Source organism: Sinocyclocheilus anshuiensis, unplaced genomic scaffold (genome assembly GCF_001515605.1).
Source record: "Sinocyclocheilus anshuiensis isolate Anshui unplaced genomic scaffold, SAMN03320099.WGS_v1.1 scaffold152, whole genome shotgun sequence".
Classification (NCBI taxonomy): Eukaryota; Metazoa; Chordata; class Actinopteri; order Cypriniformes; family Cyprinidae; genus Sinocyclocheilus; species Sinocyclocheilus anshuiensis.
The window spans coordinates 4,584,814-4,604,494 of NW_015555781.1; the positions used below are offsets into that span (position 1 = coordinate 4,584,814).

At 37.1% G+C, this 19,681-nt stretch overlaps 1 protein-coding gene across 2 annotated transcripts in view; it reads right to left on the bottom strand.

Moving 5' to 3' along the window:
• The window catches only part of LOC107674665 (acid-sensing ion channel 2), a 413,064-nt gene extending 396,660 nt beyond the window's left edge, over positions 1-16,404 (bottom strand). The window contains exons 1-2 of one of the 2 annotated variants that reach the window (XM_016468711.1): positions 16,369-16,404; positions 13,908-14,533 (exon numbers count right to left, since the gene is read on the bottom strand). In XM_016468711.1, the coding sequence (XP_016324197.1) occupies positions 13,908-14,516 (609 nt within the window). In that variant the 5' untranslated portion in view covers positions 14,517-14,533; positions 16,369-16,404. The other variant, XM_016468710.1, reaches the window with a different exon arrangement.
• Between the last annotated feature and the right edge of the window lie 3,277 nt (positions 16,405-19,681).

The window sequence follows — 19,681 nt, forward strand, 5'->3', positions numbered from 1 at the left end:
GCAACTGTTTAGTTTCCCACATTCTTCAAAATAACCTTTTATGTTCAACAGAAGAAAGAAACTCATTCAGGTTTAAAACAACTTGAGAGTGAATAAATGATTTTCATTTTTGGGTGAACTATTCCTTTAATGTTAATACAATAAAACACAAAGATAAAAATAACTCACTGCTCTTGACTGAAGAACTTTAATACAATTGCTAAAGTTCAGCAGTAATAAAATAACTTTTTCAAATTTTCAACAACTTTTCACTTAATATCTTTTTGCACCAAATAGTATCGATAACAATATCGATAAGTACCGGTATTGATAAGCAGTATTGGTATCGGTATTGATAAAATGTAAACGATACCCATCCCTAGACAGGACTGGAGTGAAGTCAGTGCAAGAGTCAGTCCAGTCACGCCGATGGAGGTGGCTTGGTCATGTCTGGTGCATGCCAGCCAACTCACTACTCAGGCTGGCCCTGCAATGGACACCACAAGGAAAAAGAAACCACGGGCGACCGAAAGAAACATGGCGAAGAACAGTTGAGAAAGAACTGAAAAGAAGAGGGCTTACTCTACAGACGGCCCCCAGGACAGCAGTAGACAGAACGAAGTGGAGGACCCTTGCTGTTGCCTCATGCACCAGATGGCGCGGAGAGGACTAAGAAGATGAGCCATGAAAGCCTGATGTATTATATGATACTCAAGAAAAAAAAACATTTAGATTATTTATTTTGTCTGAAGGTTCAATAAACTGTTCCATTTAAAAAAATAATAATAACTATTATTTCATAATAATAGGCTTTACATTGTTAAGGACACAGACATAGTAAAGATTACAATAGAACTCTGCCAATTACATATTCCCTGTAAAGGTGCACTAAGAGAAAAAAAAAAGCAGCAGCGGAAGAAAGTGGTGAGAAGTTCTGAAAGCAGACAATTAAATATTACTGTGAGACAGAGACAGGAGAAGATCTGAAAAAAGTCACAATGTCTGATTACAGGAGAAACTGTCAGAGGTCATGTGACAAGACATGATTTGGGTGCTCTAGACCCCACTGAAAAGCCATTCAAATGTGATCTTATGTAAAATCATAAGTAAAATCTTATGATGTTACTGTGATGTTAAGCACAGTTCCTCTGGATCATCAGGAACGGGATGTATGTTCTTGAGGAAGTGTCAAATCAGGTATTTATCGGCATGATAGTGTGTTGAGATACATTAGGTTTGGTGGAGACACATGTTTGGGATACTGGAGTAATATTAATTCCCTTTATCTGCGTTTGATATACTGTAATAAAGAGAGTCAGGCAGTTTATGAGACAGCTGTGTACTGGATATAAAAAACACTGTGTGCCTTTATCTGTCCTGTCAATGGAGCTTCTGGTTAAGTTCCAGGTAAATTATGCTTTTCTTTAACTAGACTAATGTTTTCCAGTGCAGGTGCCAGTTTAAATTTAGAGCGTAACAATACGGTTCCAGAAGTAACAAAAAAACATGCATTTTCTCCACAGAGAATTTTTTTTTTCTGTAATGAATAAGCCTTTCAAAACAGACGTACCACGAGCTTCTGCAAGAGCCACAAGTCAATGTGATTTCAAATTCATTTTTAAAAAACTCTCAGTGGAGAACTACATTATCAGTGAATCCTGAAGACCACAATCAGAGAAGTATCACCTAAAATATAGCTCATTGTTTTTATTCTTAAAATTGTTTTATATAGTAGAATTGCAGTTTCATCATTTGCAATTAGCTGATTAAATTATATGATTTGCAAAGCTTCAAGGAATAGTGTTTCATTCCAACAGTCGTCTCCTGTTTTCTTTTATTTTTGTGTTTGAATCCATCTAACTTGTATCAAAACCTCACTGGTGATTGACACTCAAAATTTTTGATTTAATTTACTGTTTTTATTAATCACATGAGGAAAAAGACAATTTTTTCGGATCTCAGGCCTTCTTCAGTGTGACACTGACTCCCATGTGATTAATAAAAACGGTAAAATTACTCTTTGATTTTTGAGTGCAAATCAGCACTGAGGTTTGGAAAGTAGTTCAAGTAGTACTCTTCTTTCCCAGTTTCCCTGTATTGTTTCGTCGGTTAGTCTGGTTCGTAACTCTTCAACGAAAGATTATTTTCAATCCCTGTGGAGATGAATGAAAAAAATACTTCCAGAACCAAGACTGCTGAAAAAGTGGGCGGACACTGTTGGCTTGCGCTGTATTGCCTCATATAATGAAATTGCATCACAGAAGTTCCTTGCTTTGATAGGTTGGAAAAAAAGTAATAGGCAGCCATAGTCCACTAAAGATTGATCTTCCGTTTCCACTTTAAATGAGCCATCGTGCAGCACATCAGAGCACAAATCCCATCAGGCAATGCACACTTGACATTAAATCTGTTGTTTTATGCAGCATACTGTATCATCCTATAGCAATGCTCAGCACCCAGCACAAATCTTTTCTGCGCTGCTTTTCAGTGCTGGCACTGCTGAATGTACAGAGCCACAACAAAAGAAAAGAAATAATATTATGCCCAAGTTGTGGGAGTGAATTGAATGTGATGAGATAAACAGGCCACGTAGCACAAAATAATGGCAAGAAAACTCATTTACTACGTTGTGTTGCACACACGGCGATACACATGATTCACAAATAAATGAGCTGGTTGTTTCAGAGAACTGTTCAAGAGACTCATACAATTTGAATCACTCTAACAAATCCTTCACTAAATGTACTCACTTACTAAATCATAAGTCATGTACAACTTAAAATGATGCATGAAATTATTTCAGACTTAAATAATTTAATGAAACTTAAACTAATATCATCGCAATACTTTACTATTGTTCATATGATCATGTGTATTGTTTATTAATGTTAACCAAAACCAAAACTATTTAAAACCAGTAATTGAAAGATTAAGATGAAATAATTGTATGAATAACTAAAATATTATATGAAAACTTAAGAAAACCTAAAAATTAGAAATGTCACCTTGGCAATTAACTGAAATAAAAGTTTAAGTATGAACATTTCTTCAAAAAAAAACAACGATTGAAATATTAACATTTCTTTAAAAAAAATCAAAAACTACAACTGAAATAAAAAGAAATTAAAGCTAAATAGAAATATAAAAAACTACTAAAAATGACAAAAGCACATAACAAATTGAGCAAAACCAACTAAAATTCAAGTGAAAATATTAAAATAAAAGCTAATTCATAAGAATTTATACATAAATTATACCTCTACAACTTTAAATGTTACAAAAATATAGTTTTTTTATTATTATTATAGTGTTATGTAGTTAATTTTATTTGCAATGTGGGTAAGCCAGGGGGGTCCCATGATGTTAAAAATAACATTCTGCAGGAAAACCTGTCCACCACACACATTTTTTCCACCCCGTTTCATCACCATTTCTCCCACTCTTCCAATGTCTTTTCCTTGCCTTTCTCTACTTTTCTTTGTCTGATTCCCACAGAATGAATGTAGGAGTCCGAATTGCCTGTCCACTTGTCTTTCAGTAGAAGGAAAATCTTACAGCTCTTTTCAATCAGTCCATCTCTCGTTTCTGTGAAAAGGCTCTCTGAAGAATTTTAAAACAACCTCTCTCCTTTTTCCAGTTGCAGGCTATTCTTAGCACATCACATGAGTGTGTTTATTGGCTGACAGCTGCAAATTAAACGCAGTGTGCTGATATGAGAATTGACGTTCAATTTCACCTGGCAATTACACAAGCATTGCGTGACACAGTAGCTCCCTGAAACATAAATAACTTATCTGGATGCATTCCTCAGAACAAGGTAGCACAATATGTGGTCCAAAGAAATTAATAAAGCATTGGATCAACCTTGGCACACCTAAAGTTTCAAAACATTGCATGTGTGCATGTATGGTTTTATAAGTTCCGACTTGAACAGCAAAGTTCAACTCGCGTCCAACTCATGTCGACTCAACCACAACTCATTACTTTCATGTCCAACCTGAAATAAACATAGAATTCATATTACATCTAAAATGATGAAATGTTCTTTGTACATCGGAACAAGAATTGTTACATTTCTTTCTATTCCAATCCCTAATAACAGCCCAGACCTTTAACTAGCCTACACTAAAGACTGCTTCATGGAGCAAGAAAATCTTTATTTGTCATTGAGAAATGTTCAGGAACATTACAATTGGTGGTATAGAGCGCAGAAGCCCACCAATAATGCTGTTTTATAGAGCTGAATAAAACACAATGTAAAAAGCATTTTATACAATGCACTGTGTGACACAGGCTGATCAATATAAAGCAAGCAAGCATTTTTCATGACTACAGCTCTGTGTGCACTTGTATTTTAAAGGAAGGTGTGAGGGCTGTATTTAATTTAGATCTGATCTTCAAAAACTTAATCCTATTTCTTGAGGTGGTTAAAGGCAAAGAATCATCTAGAAAACAAAAAGAGCACAGCTGGATCAGTCTTTCTCACCCTCAGGGGATAGATATTCAAGCAAGTGAAGATTTTGACAAAGTGCTTGTTATTCTAAAAGGCCGACCGAAGGAAATGTTAAACTCTGCTGGATGAACACAATGTGTGTAAAGAAGATATTCCTGAATGGCACATCATCTTCAAATCAGCAGAGATGTGATCATCAAAGCCCAATTACAGCCTTAATCAAACACACACACATATGAAAACACTATGAAACTGCCAATATAACATTGCGGCATGAGAATGTCTGAAACACTTCTGTAACATTGAATCCCTGACAATTTTCAAGCGACAGCTGAAAACTCATCTCTTTCGTAGCTACTGGACTTCATCATCATCATTATAAAAAAAAAAAAATTCTCTCTATTTATTCCTTCTCTTTCTAGCTTGTACTTATTTGAACAATGTCTAGAAACTTGGTATTACAAGCACTTCCTGTATCTGTTTGCCTCTTTAAGAAGAATCGCTTTATGTATCCCCCAATTGTAAGTCGCTTTGGATAAAAGCGTCTGCAAAATGACTAAATGTAAATGTAAATGTAACATTGTTTAGAGAATATAACAAATTCAGAGGAATTTCATCGGCCCTACCGTCCTGTCTGTGTCTTAAAGGGGTCATATGATGCGATTTAAATTTTTCCTTTCTCTTTGGAGTGTTACAAGCCCTTGGTGCATAAAGTCTTTCTGAATTTATTTCTGAATCTCACTCTCTCATGCAGCTACTCACAAAAAAAGCAAAAAACATTGACCCAGTATGCAAGAAATGTCTGTTTCTTAACAGAGTCTCACTTTTTGACATTCAAAAAGTTATAGTTAGTAATTAGTAACTATAATGTGCATAAAATGTTTACTAATTTTCGAAAAGAAAAAAAAAACGAAGAAAAAATGTACAGTGATGGTACCAGACTGTAATACTGTCATATATACCAAACCTAAATGACTAAACGTACCATGGTATTTACATATGTTTCACAAGCCTATCCTGACATTCACCTAAGCAGCCCCGTACATGATATAGGATTCATTCTCATGACTTTTTAATGTGTTCCCTAGGTAAATTGTGGCCACATTGTACCAGTTCATTCCACAAATGACCATGGTTTAACTATATTAAAAAGATAGAGCGAATTAGTACAGCATGGTCGTGATTTACCTAAAACACTGCTATGACTGAACTAAAATGGGGAGTGACACAGAACAAGAGAAGAGAGAAGTGAGCAAAAAATACAAACACACAAACACTTTTAAAAGTGCTTTTCAAAGAACAGAACGGGAAACTGACGACTTTGCAGGTGGCTCCTGAGAGCACTAAAAATTTTAGACCAAAACCGAGCATTATAAATCCAGACAACAGTCTTAGCATAGACAGAAAAAGCACCCCAGAGCTTCCTCCCTGGGCTATTTTCACCGGTCCGTTTTGCTTTGTAAAGCTTATAAGCCTTCAGCAATTATCCAAGAATATCAGAATAAAACTCAGGTGGAGACTACAACAGTAAGCCTTGGCTCGTTTTACAAAAATGTAAAGTCATGGAGGAGGCCGCCAGCTCTTACAACCCAAGGACTGTGTTAAATACAACTTTTGGCACTATACGAAAAAAGCACTATAAGAAAACAACACATTTTCCCCAACCGACGACAGCAGCGAGAGCCCCGGAGCAGGGTCGTTGTAGGATGTAAGTGAAAACTCAATACTCATGGCATCAACATACTACAAATGAGTCACAGCAGAGAGGAACGCAGGAGGACACCAAGCCACGTTCCGAGTCTAAAGACAGTGCCACAGGGAAGCACTGTGACTCACCACATCTAAAATACACGATCGAAACCATATAATTACTGAGTGTTGTTGTGGTCAATACACAATCATAGGAAGAATCAAATAGGTGGACATGTTTACCAACATTACAGAGTGGTCCTCTCTCACGCTCTTTACTGAGGTGTTGCATTGTGGGATGTGAAGGGAGCTTAAGACTTGCAGCTGAATTCAATTTGTATTACTCTGTTCTGGCTGTATATGATGGTGATGGAGGAAATAATACAAAAGTAATAAACCAAACCTTAGTGATTCATCTATTGAATAACAATGTTAAATTAAATATTTAGCAAATCTTAAAATGATAAAATCCATTTTTCATACAGTATCATTTTAATACTGCCTACATTTACTTTAAAAGAAAAAGAAACTAGTTTAGTTTTTATTGATTTATTTTAATTTATTCAGACAAAATAAATAAAACCCTTTTATCGATTATTGGTCATAACATAAAAATAATTATCAGCTTATATCCATCTGTCATATATTACTTCTTTTTTTTTTTTTACTACACTTTTAAAAATAGGTTCTTTAGGCTATTTTATATTTTTAAAAAAAGGTTCTTTATTGGCATTGATGGTTCCATAAAGAACCTTTAACATCCATGGAATTTTTCCACTACACAAAAAAGATTCTTTATAGTGGAAAAAGATGCATTAGATTTTTTCATTGTTTTTCACACAGAAATACATTGGGTTTTTAAGAACTTTTGGAACCATTTTTAATAGTATAGTCAAAACTTTTCTTTTTTTTTTCCCTTTTCTAGGCAACACATTGCCAGCTTTTATGCAACAGTTTGTACAGTATCACTTCAATTTCACATGTAAATGAGGATGTCAGAACGGACTCAGACTGGTAAAAATTCAGTCAACGCTGTCATTCGTGACCAGTCTGAACCAAGAGGTACTGTATATCTCACAGCATGACATGAAAGATAGTTGATGTCACACAGTCTGCCTTGGCTTTCACCCAACAGTAAAATTATTCTCATATTGCCTATAATTTCATATGAAAGTGTAGAAGCGACAGGAAATGATGGATGAACTAATCGGGAATAAGAAAAGGCCCAAGTCAAACTCGGGTCATCTGTACATAATCAACACTACACAACATGCCAGAGCTTGTGAATGTATCGCAGGCCACGTGTCCTACATCTCCCAAGTTACAAACAGTCATGAGATAATATATATATATATATATATATATATAATCTTGTTTCGTCACTAAAATGTGATTATGAACACCAGTAACTAAATACTAATTTTTAGCATAAAAATAGAAAAAGACTTGCTTAATAAAGTATTAACTGTTTTCAAAACTACAAGTGTCAGTCTAATGTTTTCAGCATCTCAGAGCGGATTAGTTCACAGTAAATGAAGTGAACGCCATCTCTGCATCTGTGAGTTTAACATGCATTTGGCAATGCAATGTGCTCCAGTTATGCTGGTTTTTGTTTTGTTTTTTTGTTTTTTGTGTTGTTTGTTTGTTTTTGTTTGTTTTTTTATATTTGCACAATTTCTAACATTTTTGTGGATAGATGATTACAGTATTCACTACATTTGTAAACCTTTTCTCAACACCTGTTGTTATTTTTTGTTTGTGCCAAAATGAAAGCTTGAAGGGTTCAATATTAAGACATAAATATTATAATTTTATCACTGCTGTGAAAACAATGAATATACTTATTATTAATTTTTTTACAGTGCAGTTGTATTACAAGTAAAATATTTTTCTGTAATAATAATAATGATAATAATAATATTGTATTATTAATGTATTAACATTATTACAATTGTATTGTATTTATAATATAATATAATGTACTGTATTTATAATATAATATAATATAATATAATATAATATAATGTAATGTAATGTAATGTAATATCCCCCCTCAAAGCTATCAGATTTCAGACAACAGTTTCAGTTGATAAGAAAATACTTTGGTTATGGTCAAAAGTAAATTAACCTCAATACTGTTCAGTAATTAATTTTGTGGCAACTTTTCCCCAAGTTATTGAAAATAGTATTGAATATTGATATTTTTAAAGGTATTGTATCGAAGTTACAAATTTGAGTGACAACACTACTATTAACCTGTAAGACCTACTCATAACAAAAATAACACGAAACATGAAACTACTGCTGGTTGACATTTTCTCCATTTCTTTTTCATTTCGATTCCATCCTCTCTGGGATAGCACACTCAAGCCCACGTTTGAGCAAAAAAAGCACTGAACTATTACAAAGAAAGTATGTCTTCATCCACACTTGCAGAATCAGTATGAGTGTTTCTATATTCTTTAGTGCCAGACTATTAGCATACATTAGCATCTACTGTATCAGCCCACATGCAGGACAGAAAGAACATGCAGACACAATACACATAATATCCTGTTCACAGTCAGCTCTGCATGTGAAGAATTTCATCAGGTCATGCCATACCAAGACTCACTCCTGCCTTTGATATCTGCTGCCTACACGTGAAGCACTTATCTTTAAAATGGTGGAAATCTTCAAAGTAAATCAGCTTGCACAGCCATTTGATGTCCTGGCCTCTCAGTGTGTGATAACACATGGCCTGTCAGTGGACAGAGGGTCATGACAGCACAGCAAGGGCAATTCAGTAATATAGACAGGATGTACATTTGACTCATGTGATAATATGTTCATTCTCCCTCTCACTCTTTCTCGCTCTCTGAAGATACATAAAGAGAAGCTTAAATCATTCTGGCTTGACTGTACAGTGGTTACAACCAAAGGAAATGTATAATACCCAGAGAAAGCTGTCTGTTAGCATTCTCAAACTGTAAAACATAGGCCTATCCTTTTAAATTTTCTGTTAAAAACAATTGCTGTAAAACACACACACACACACACACACACACACACACACAGACAGCAGCAGCTGTGGTTGCCAGAAATTCACAGTAAAAAATATGGTGACAATGTTTCTGGTATTACAGGATATTTTTCAACTTACATCTATATATTTCATTGAGTAATATAATGTTAATATACCAGTACCAAATTTTTCACCTTAAAAATGTATAGATAACCACCATTAGGTGGTAAAATAGAAAGCCACATGATGAAATTAGGGTTCATTACAAGTGGCCTGTACATAAGACATGACCAATACTCATACATAGACAATGTACAAAGATGTACATAGGGTTTCTGCAGGATTTTTAAGCTCAAATATAAGACTTTTTAAGACCTGCACAAATAAATTTAATACCCTATGAGCGGGGTATGGCAATGCCTATAGTACCATATTAAACTGTAAAAAGCATAATTTACAGTTCAGATACAAGTTTTCACAAAAACAAAAAGTTTTACAAATGATAAACTTCACATTTCAGCCTTTAAACCATTTTTAAGAAAATGGATGTCAAAAGTATAAATCATTAATTTAAACAATTATTATGAATAAATTGTTATATAAATTAACATAAATTAGGGGTGTGCAATATTGACAAAAAAATGATATTTTCTGGGATTTTATCGATAACGATAATTAGACGATATTTCACTGAGTGTGTTATTGTGCTGGTATTTTAAGGACTACCGCTGACTCCTAAATTTTTGATATTCTTCATATTCTGTGTGGTCAGTTCACAGCAGTGAAAAAGATACTTTAAATGTAAAGTTAAAACCACCAGCAGGTAGCAGCAAGTCACTGTTAATAAGTGAGTCATTGCGATTGAACCAAATCATTTAAACGGGTGATTCATTCAGGAACGAAACGCCGTCATGTTGCACAGAGACGCAAAACAGCGCTGTGACTGTGTTTGGAACTTTTTTTGTTGGCAAAATAAAGCAAAAACAGGAAATATAGTGTCTAAAACGTAAGTCTCATAATATTACCTTCTTGTTTATTGAACTGTTGAATAAAATCACATTTGTAATCATCACGTTTTAAACAGCCTATTGCACAGGTAAGTTAATCGCTGTTCTAATCTAATGGGCTGCTGCACTGTAACGCACACACATAGGCTACAGACAGTAGCGCGTATATCACACGCACAGAATGATTCAGCGCAGAAATGTATTGTCAACACTGTTCTGTGATTTCTCAATAAAATAGCTTAGAAACTGAAAAGTTCAAGCATATCCCGACGGTTAGTATTACCGTTTCATATTTTAATTATCATTAAAACCGTATTAGATTACCGCGCGATTTGAACAACTCACGATAAATAAATACAGTCCAACATAAAGCACAGTTTTAAGTAACAGTCTCATGGGTGCACAGCAGCAGAGTAGTTTTGTTTTGAGTGAAAACAGGGTGGAAAAGTTGGGAGGTTTTAAAAGAGTGCTAAGGGAATTATACAAATGATTTACAGAGACTTATATTTACATTCAGCCTGTGTGCCGTTTCTGTCTGGCCAAAAACGGACCGAATTTGCATGCTGTAAATTTTGACCGGTCGATGAAAAACATTGTGGATTCTACACATTTGAACAATTCAGATAAGTTATCTAGAATTATTTATGGAGCAGATAAAATACATATAATCATCTATTAATCAATTATCATTTTAACTTTTGTCTCTTCTTTATTTAAAAGCTGAAATGTGAGGTTTACCTTTTTATGAAACTTTTTCAAAGCTTTATTTGAACATTTACATTTTTGGTCACAATAATCGTGATAGGAAATTTTCATACCGTTACATCTCTACACATATGTAGTTGTTTTTTTTGGTGTTTGGCTTAGTGTTATGTTAGAATCATTACTATACTCTTATACCTTTTGATTTAACCTATGATAACTTACTAGACTTCATCACGTAATGTATGCATGCACTCTGTAGGTGTGTTTTGTTTGCTTTTCGCAATATACTCGATAATGTCAAGTCGCACATCGTTAAAACTACAATTACGATATTATCACAGACCATATCGCCCACCCCTATTAAGATTTTTATAATGTATTGTTTTCTTATTGATCCACCAGTTCACATTTAAAGCTCTGCGTGTTTGCAGGGTAAAAGCATGGGTGGATTTTTGCATTTGTCTGAATTCTGATTAAAACAAGTTTTATTGAAATTGCACATTCATTCTCTGGATACCAGTTTCCCCGGTAACGGCAGTACACAAAGCAGCGCAGCACCGGACTTTGAACGTGCAGCGCTCATGTTTATTTAATGAAATCATAGCCTTTTGAAGTTTAATAGTGTAATAATATGTGATGCATCATGCAGGGACTTCTGGAAATGTCCTTTTACTGTTTTTCATTGTGAATTATATAGACATGTACATGTAGCGAATCAGCTCATGGGGAAATATGAATAATTAATCATAACTAGTTATAATTAATTATACATATTTAGATCCGCTGACAGAGTATTTGTTAAATATAGCTAACAAAATATATAGTGTGTTTGATTGGTCCAGACGCTACAACATGTATAACTACATATAATGCAATGGTCAATCATTTGCAGTTTTTCACCATATATAAGGTAACAGTTTTTACAGTCACAGACTCACAGTGTTTTCTGTAGAATTTGTACAGTTTCTGTAACATTTTTTACATGCATTTTAATGGTCATTATTTACATTATAGAAAGTATGTAATGGTCTAAACAATCATCTGAGCTGTAAATGTCATGTGACTAATTACTCATCATGAAAACACTCATGGGCTGATGGCACCACAAGAACAGGCCGACAGTCCCTCAACTAGCACCTGAACTCAATTTAACCTTGATACATTTTTCAGTAGTGTAACAGCATCGGCTATTTTCAAAGTACTGTAACAAGCTACTTTACCCCAAAAAAGTCACAAGGCAGCTGAAGCAATCATTAAACACACTCTCCCATAATGTCCCTCTCTCTCCTAAGTAGAAAGTCCAATTAAATTTTAGCAAACTGGTTTGTTCAGACAATTCATTTCAATTAACCGGTTAAAAAAAAAAAGAGTCAGAGCCAGAAAGTCCCTGCATGCCATTTTATATGACATTTTTTAAACCAAAATATAAAGTTAAAAACTGTAGTTCATTACTAATTACATAAGGGTTGTTTTTAACTCGGTGTCCAATTAGCTGTAGTTATAGTAAATTATCCGACACAAATTAATGCTTAATTAACTAATTTAAATCCGACAAAAGTTAATGCTTTATGCTTGAGTTCCTCACTGTTTGTTTTGTATCAAATACTGTCACATATTGCAAAATCTTTCTGATATAAAAAATGTCCCTTAAATTGCTTCAATGTCAAGAGCTACTTTTTGTTAAAAACCTTTACTGTAGAACAGCAATATTTAACTAGGAGATACAAAAGCAAGAACGCTATTATGCCAGTTTGCTGCAAACACTGACTCATACTGTACACCATCAATGAAAACAAGAAGAGACATTACAAAGCAGCAGAAAGCAATCTGGTGCATAGTGTGTGCATGCAAGTTTGTTTATAATGTGCTTGTGTGCAGTTCGAAACACTGAGAGCCCACGTGTAGCGACTGAGGGGGGAATAAACAGACCTCAACCCCTGAGGAGAGCAGCAGCACTCCAACTGAGTATCACACCAGCTATCAACCCTCATCATCTCAGCCCTCAGTGCCAAGAAAAACACATTCTTCACACACAGCTGTGGCCAGCATTTACATCTTCACTCCACTAAAACCATTTGAACCAGTTAGAGAATATCCTACAGTGGCAGTTTTCTTGAAACATTTAGAGCAACAACTAGTCAATTTCATTTCTGATGAAAAAAAGCAAATGGCTCTGTCTCACAAACCATTTCTTGTTGTCGTAAGCATGCTGCTAACACCAAGGCTGCTTCAATCTGTAGTCAGCAAATAATGCTTCCAAAGATACTTTGAAAGGGTTTTGTTTGTGTCTTTCGTGGCCAAAATGCATTGCGAGGAGCTCTGCGAAAAACATAGACGAAGGATCGAGGGAGATGCTGATAATAGCTACATAAAACAACTCTTTTATTCCAGAATCATTAGCAGGCTACATGTAAACAACAGAACGAGACGTGAGCGTCAGCGAGTCTCGTGAGGTTCACATGAGGACCAGGGCGTGCTTGAGTGGCTGTTAAGAAAGTTGCTGCCTGTGAAGGTCTCAGATCAGTGGCTTATGAGATTCTGTTTCAGTTATGATGCAGTTTATGTAGGCGGAAAACAGCAACGGTTGGTTTTGAGACAGAGCCACTATGTCTTAAACTGAATTTTTGGAGAAAACCATCAAATATCTTAGAGTTCCAAAGGTAGAAACTGTTCCAATCCTTGTAGCATTTTGAAAATATATGCAATGAATTCTAGGCATTTAACACATCGTCAATTAGTCCATCACATTACATAAGAATAGAATCACAGTTAAGATGAAAACAGCTGCACCTATAGAGTGAAAACAAGCTTTTCCAGCCGCACACAGAGTCAGAGAGTAGCTTAATAGAGTAGTAAAACTCTTCACACCACAGCTTAGCATCCGGAACTACACCATCAGCAAGAATCAATATAATTTCTTTACAAACCTTCGAAACAGCCGAACGACAAGGATAATCTTTAGAGCTAACAACACTGAGCCCATAATGCTTTAGTCCACAACAACAATTCTTCCAGGTCTAGCGAGCCTCAGAAAAATACCTTATAAAAGAAACACCTTGCAGACACTCACCGTTTTGAAGTCCTGGTGGCTGCACTCCTGGCCCTGGAAACGGCAATAAAGCATCATCTCCTTCAGGTCATGGCCCACTCGTTCAGTGAACTCCCGCATGCTGAATGGCTTGGGCCGGTAGTTAGTGAAGTTGGATTTCTCTGTGAGAAAGGCCAGCACGTGGGGCTCGGCCAGGTGCGGCTCAGGGATCTGCAGGTGCACGTCCAGCAGGGCCAACAGTTCCCCAGCGTGGTAGAGGTCATTCTGTGTGAGACGCGTGAAACGGTAGGCGTTCAGATTACAGACGGTGACGGCGGGAAAGACTAGGCTGCCAGAAACCATAGCATCCACACTAGTGACGTGGGGGTAGGAGAGGAAGTACGCCAGCCGTTCGGTGCTCTCCAGGACAAGTAGGACCAGGCTGGCCAGCAAGGCCGCGCTCCAGAGCATACGGCGTGAAGTGGAGCGGTAGGGGGAGGAAGAAGTGGAGTAGGGGAAGATGAAGCGTAAACTGTGCAGGGTGCTTCGATGGGCAAAGGACTGCCAAGACGTGGGGCCTCCCAGGCTCCCCATGCCTCCACTCTCGGTCTCACGGCTGGCCTCGCTTCCACAACCCTCCTTCAGGTCCATTGCTGGCACGGACACACCTGCAGGCAGATACATAGCGACTGTCAGCTTGAGCACAGGCACCTTCTGGCAGCTGATTCTGGCTATATTTCACTTCATTAGAGTTTCCCAGACACGTCAATAATATATCACAAAATATATAGTCTTTCTTGAAGCGGCAGGTTTGACACAAACATAAAGAGACACTGTGACACTGTAAGGCTTTATGAAAAAACATAAAACTGAATGTAGACACCATTGAGAGAGAGGGTTTATATAACATGAACCCTACTGACCAAAGAAGCTGTAACAGTTTTAGACACAGAAATAAGAAAGGAAAGAAGTCAAACGTAAAGAAAAAGAGAAAAGGTGGAAAGACAGGAAGGAAGGACAGCAAGAAAGAGAGGAAGGAAGGAAGGAAGGAAGAAGGGCAGGCAGGCAGCCAGGAAAGAGGGAAGGAAGGAAGGGAGGGAGGGAGCTGAAAGATATTGGGAGGAAGGAAGGAAGCAAACAAGGAAGGAAAAAGGCAAGGAAGGACAAAGATAGGAGGGAAGGAAGAAAGCAAAAAGGAAGGAAGGAAAGAAGGACAAAGAAGGGATGAAAGAAAGAGTGGAGGAAGGAAGCATGGAAGGGGAAAAAGAAGGATGGGACGATTAAGGAAGGAAGGAAACTGACAGAGAGAGAGATGAGGCAGGAAGGAAGGAAAACAAGAGAGAAGGGAGGAAGGTGAAAATGATAGGAAGGAAGGAAGGAAGGAAGCAAGGAAAGAAAGAAGGAAGGAAGGAAAGACAGAAAGAGAAATAAACACTAGAAGGAAAAAGGAAGGAAGGAGAAAGGAAGATGGGAAGAAAGTAGAAAGAATGCAAAGGGATTAGGTATTGTATGAAGAAAGAAAAAAAGAAAGGATGAAAATTCAGGAGAAGAAAATAAAAAATAATTTCAGCACATATACACTAACACATATGCTCAAACAGAAACAAATCACGGTACACAGACCCCCTGACACCATAGCCAAACTGTCTCCTGTCCAATCAGAGAGAGTGACACATACAGAGAGAGAAAGACCGGGTCCATTGAACACTAGTAGTCAGAGCTGCTCCTGATAAATATCAGGCTGGACCACAGATCTCTCTCACACACACACACACACATCACTGAGTGAAGGAAGAACAGATCTTGCTCCAGTTAAGCAGTGTGAGGGTGGCAATGGAGTGGAAGATGCTGCCCAAGGGTTTCCCTCCGTCTGTCTCTCCACCCACTCCATCATTTCAGCCCCTCCAAATGCCAGGATCCTCCTTCTCTACACCATCGCCCTCCTCTATTTCTTCTTTTTACATCTACAAATCTCTCTCTCTAACTTTCTCCCACTTGTTTAAGAGAAGTTAAGAAAATGCACAGAGCAAATCCAGCACATATTTCTGAATCAAGTTTGGCAACAAAAAAAAAATTGTATTACTTACGGAGTCATGCCAATAAAGCTATTTAAATTTAAACTGACAGAAAAACATTACAGAGCTTAAAAACTATCCCATCCCCCATAAACAAATTCATGCACGTGCACACACATACACACACACGGTCACTGGACATCCAATGGCAATTCTAAGCACCTCACGTGCAGCCTAACGACACAACATCCAGCCGTGCATGAGTGTGCGAGTGTGTGAGAGGGGGGGGGTCAGAGAGGGCCGGAGAAGATGTTGTCCTTGATCCTGAGTCGACGGAGTGTGTGAGCGCGTGCTTCTCCCAGTCGCGCGCTTCCCGCGCTAGTCCAACCAATCCATTACGCGCCCGGCGCTTCCCGCTCCTCTTCCCGCCGTATCCACGCTAACGACAACTCAGCCGGTACAGAGGTAAGATACCCGCACACATTCACATGTAAAAAACGCAGACTGAGGTAAAGAAAGAGAGAGGCTCGTTCGCTCTTGCTCTTCACGAGACGCTGTGCCGTCTTTCCTCTCTCGTGCTCGCTTTTCTCTCCTCTCCTCCCGCGTGCGTTCATACTCCACTCCTCTCCTCTCCGCTGAGAGCGTGATGGATGGATACAAGCAGCAGATTGTGGATAAAAGGAGGAACGGAGAGACTGGAAAGAATCAAATACGAAAAAGGGGGAGAGGAAGGGAACACACAGAGTGAGAAAAAAGGGGGAGGGATGATGACAGATACTGTATTTGGTGCTTGGCGGGCGACTACCATCACTGAAAATGTGTAATGAAAACTGTGAGGCATCTTTAAGTTTAATGCTTGCGTGTGCACAACATTCAAGGCACAAACACTTGAGGGAGGGGGACTGAGAAAAGCAATATGACTGAAAGAGATAGACAAGAATAAAGAGAAAAACAGGGATGGAGAGAGAGACAGATGATACAAGTGTGTGTTGTAATGCAAGCAGACAGGACAAAAGAGAGAGAGAGAGCACAGGGATTGTGAGATGAAAAATAAGATGACAGCGAGAGCTGAATTTGGAGGAAAGTAAGGATTTGCCAGAAGGGGATAAAAATACAATTTAAATGGATGAGAGCAGCTGGTGAAAAATGTTGCTATATAAATATATATATATAGGCTATATCATTCCTCCATCTCCGAGCACCACTGTAGAAGATCATTCTACAATACTTTTCGCATTTATTTCTCCTTCCATCTCTCTTCCTGACAGTCATGTAGTGCGACTTTTCGGAAATGGCATTGTCTACGCCACGTTTTTCACGGCTCATCTGGCTGGAAATGCCAGACTGCATTAAGACAGCAGAGCCTGAGAAAGTGGACGGCTACTTGAGCTTTCATCACCTCTCATAAACCTTCCCAGATCAAGCAGACGAGACAGAAAGAAGCTTGCTTTATCTTTCACAACAGACCGTAAACGTCTTTCTCTATTTTGTTAGTTTTTTTTCTTGGTTAGGTGAGTTGGAGAAAATGTCCCTCTCTATTTCACTGCCCTTGACACCCATTTCATTCTCCCTCTCCCTCATCAGTCTCTCTCCCGCACACTTTCATTCCCTCATTCCAGTTCCCTGATTTTCTCATCCGTACGCCCTGGGTACGCAGATGTGAGGAACAGAGAAGGGGAACGAGCAAAGAGGTGAACCTCTGCAAACACATTTACACAAAATGGCTGTACATGACACACACACACACACACACAGCTCTAACTCAAAGCGAGCAAAGCGTTTGGCACACAGATCAATAGGCGAGGCTGGAACTTTATACTGGAGCTCTGACAGCCTGTAATGACACGAGCTCAGCTAAAGCTGTTTGGAAGAGTAAAGGGGATGAGACACACAGTCATGACCTGACAGAAAAATACATACTGCCTGAAGCATCATGTCCATTCACCCGAATGGATATTAAATGTACCTTTCAAAAACAAATTATTGGTATCTTCAAAAAAATAAAAAATCTTACCAACCCCAAACTTTTTTCACTTAAAATCATCTCTTTTTTGTTGTTGTTTTTTACCTAAAATAACTGCGTTAATTTTTTTTTTTTTTTTAACTAACTAGAGTAAAAACCGTAATACTGTGAACATAAAATACATTTGTACATAAAATACAACACTTCTTTTTTAAATATAATTTAAAACGCAATTTATTGCTGTGATGGCAAAGCTGAATTTTTAGCAGGCATTTCTCTAGTCTTCAGTGTCACATGATCCTACAGAAATCATTGTGTGCTGCTTAATATTTTTTGTGGAAACCATGATACATTTTTATTTTCAAGATTCTTAAATTAATAAAAAGCTCAAAAGAACAGCATTTATTTGAAACAGATTTTTTTTAACATTGCAAATGTCTTTACTGTTACTTTTGTTTCATTTACTGTGTCTCTGCTGAATAAAAGTATTAATTCCTTTAAAAAAAAAGATAATAATAACCTCTAACTTTGAACTGTCTAAAATGCTATGGCAAACATCACTCAATCACAAATGTCAGTTCAATCAAGTTGCATCTTCCATAAATCATATTCACCCTCATGTCACTCAAAACTTGTATAACTTTTTTCCAGTGGAATAAAATTAAAGCAGCACTTTCCATTCAACAAAAATAAATGGTCATTAATGGCTGTCAAATTCAACTGCAATTTTGGTTGGTTTATTAAACAATTATTAGATCAGAGTCCTTTTCCATCCTAAATAAAAATGTATCCGTAGCTTTGCTATCACATATTTACTTGTAAATCTTTTTTTTTCTTCCTCTTGTCTATACTCACCAAGTGAGCTAGAACTGGCACTGGTGCCCCATCAAAAAAAAATAATAATAATGATGCCCACACCTGCCATATGGTCCACAAAGAATGACAGCACATTGACATTACACTTCACATTGTAACCTTATATTGTGTTATTCTGCCTGATCCACAGAACACACAGACCTTTTTTTGGAGTTTTTTGGACATGTACTGATTCTGGCTGATACTGCGAAACCAATTATTTTCGTGTTATGGCTAATAAATGGCACATATTAGAATTGCAATAAAACAGATCTTTGGCTATTCTGTTGCTTCTAACAGTTTTTTCTGCATCTTGCACGACAAAAAAAAAGGACATTTTTTTCAACTGCTTCAATTTAGGACTGTCACAACATCAGATTTTTCACTACAGGATTATCTTGTCCAAAAGAATTCACGATAATGATATAACCGCAATATCTATAGAAATCTTGAAAAAAAATGCTATCAGTCACATACATCTTTACTTATATTGTGTGTTTTTATTTTATTTTATCTTATTTTATTGGCCAATGAATCACACCATTGCATACAAAAGGGGACAATTATACTAAACTGCATACAGTTTAAAATAAAAATAAATAAATAAAAAACACCTTCTGTGAACTGATGTGCCTTCTTATCACAGAATGAGAAATTACATTATTATTTAATTCTACACAGTGATAAAGGCTATGTCGCTTAGCACTGCATTTTAAAGGGGTCATATGACGTTGCTAAAAAGAACATTATTTTGTGTATTTGGTGTAATGAAATGTGTTTATGCGGTTTAAGGTTCAAAAAACACATTATTTTCCACATACTGTACATTATTGTTTCTCCTCTATGCCTTTCCGCGCCTTTCTGAAACGCGTCGATTTTTACAAAGCTCATCAGTCTGAAAAGCGAGGTGTGCTCTGATTGGCCAGCTATCCAGTGCGTTATGATTGGCCGAATACCTCAAGCGTGTGACGGAAATGTTACGC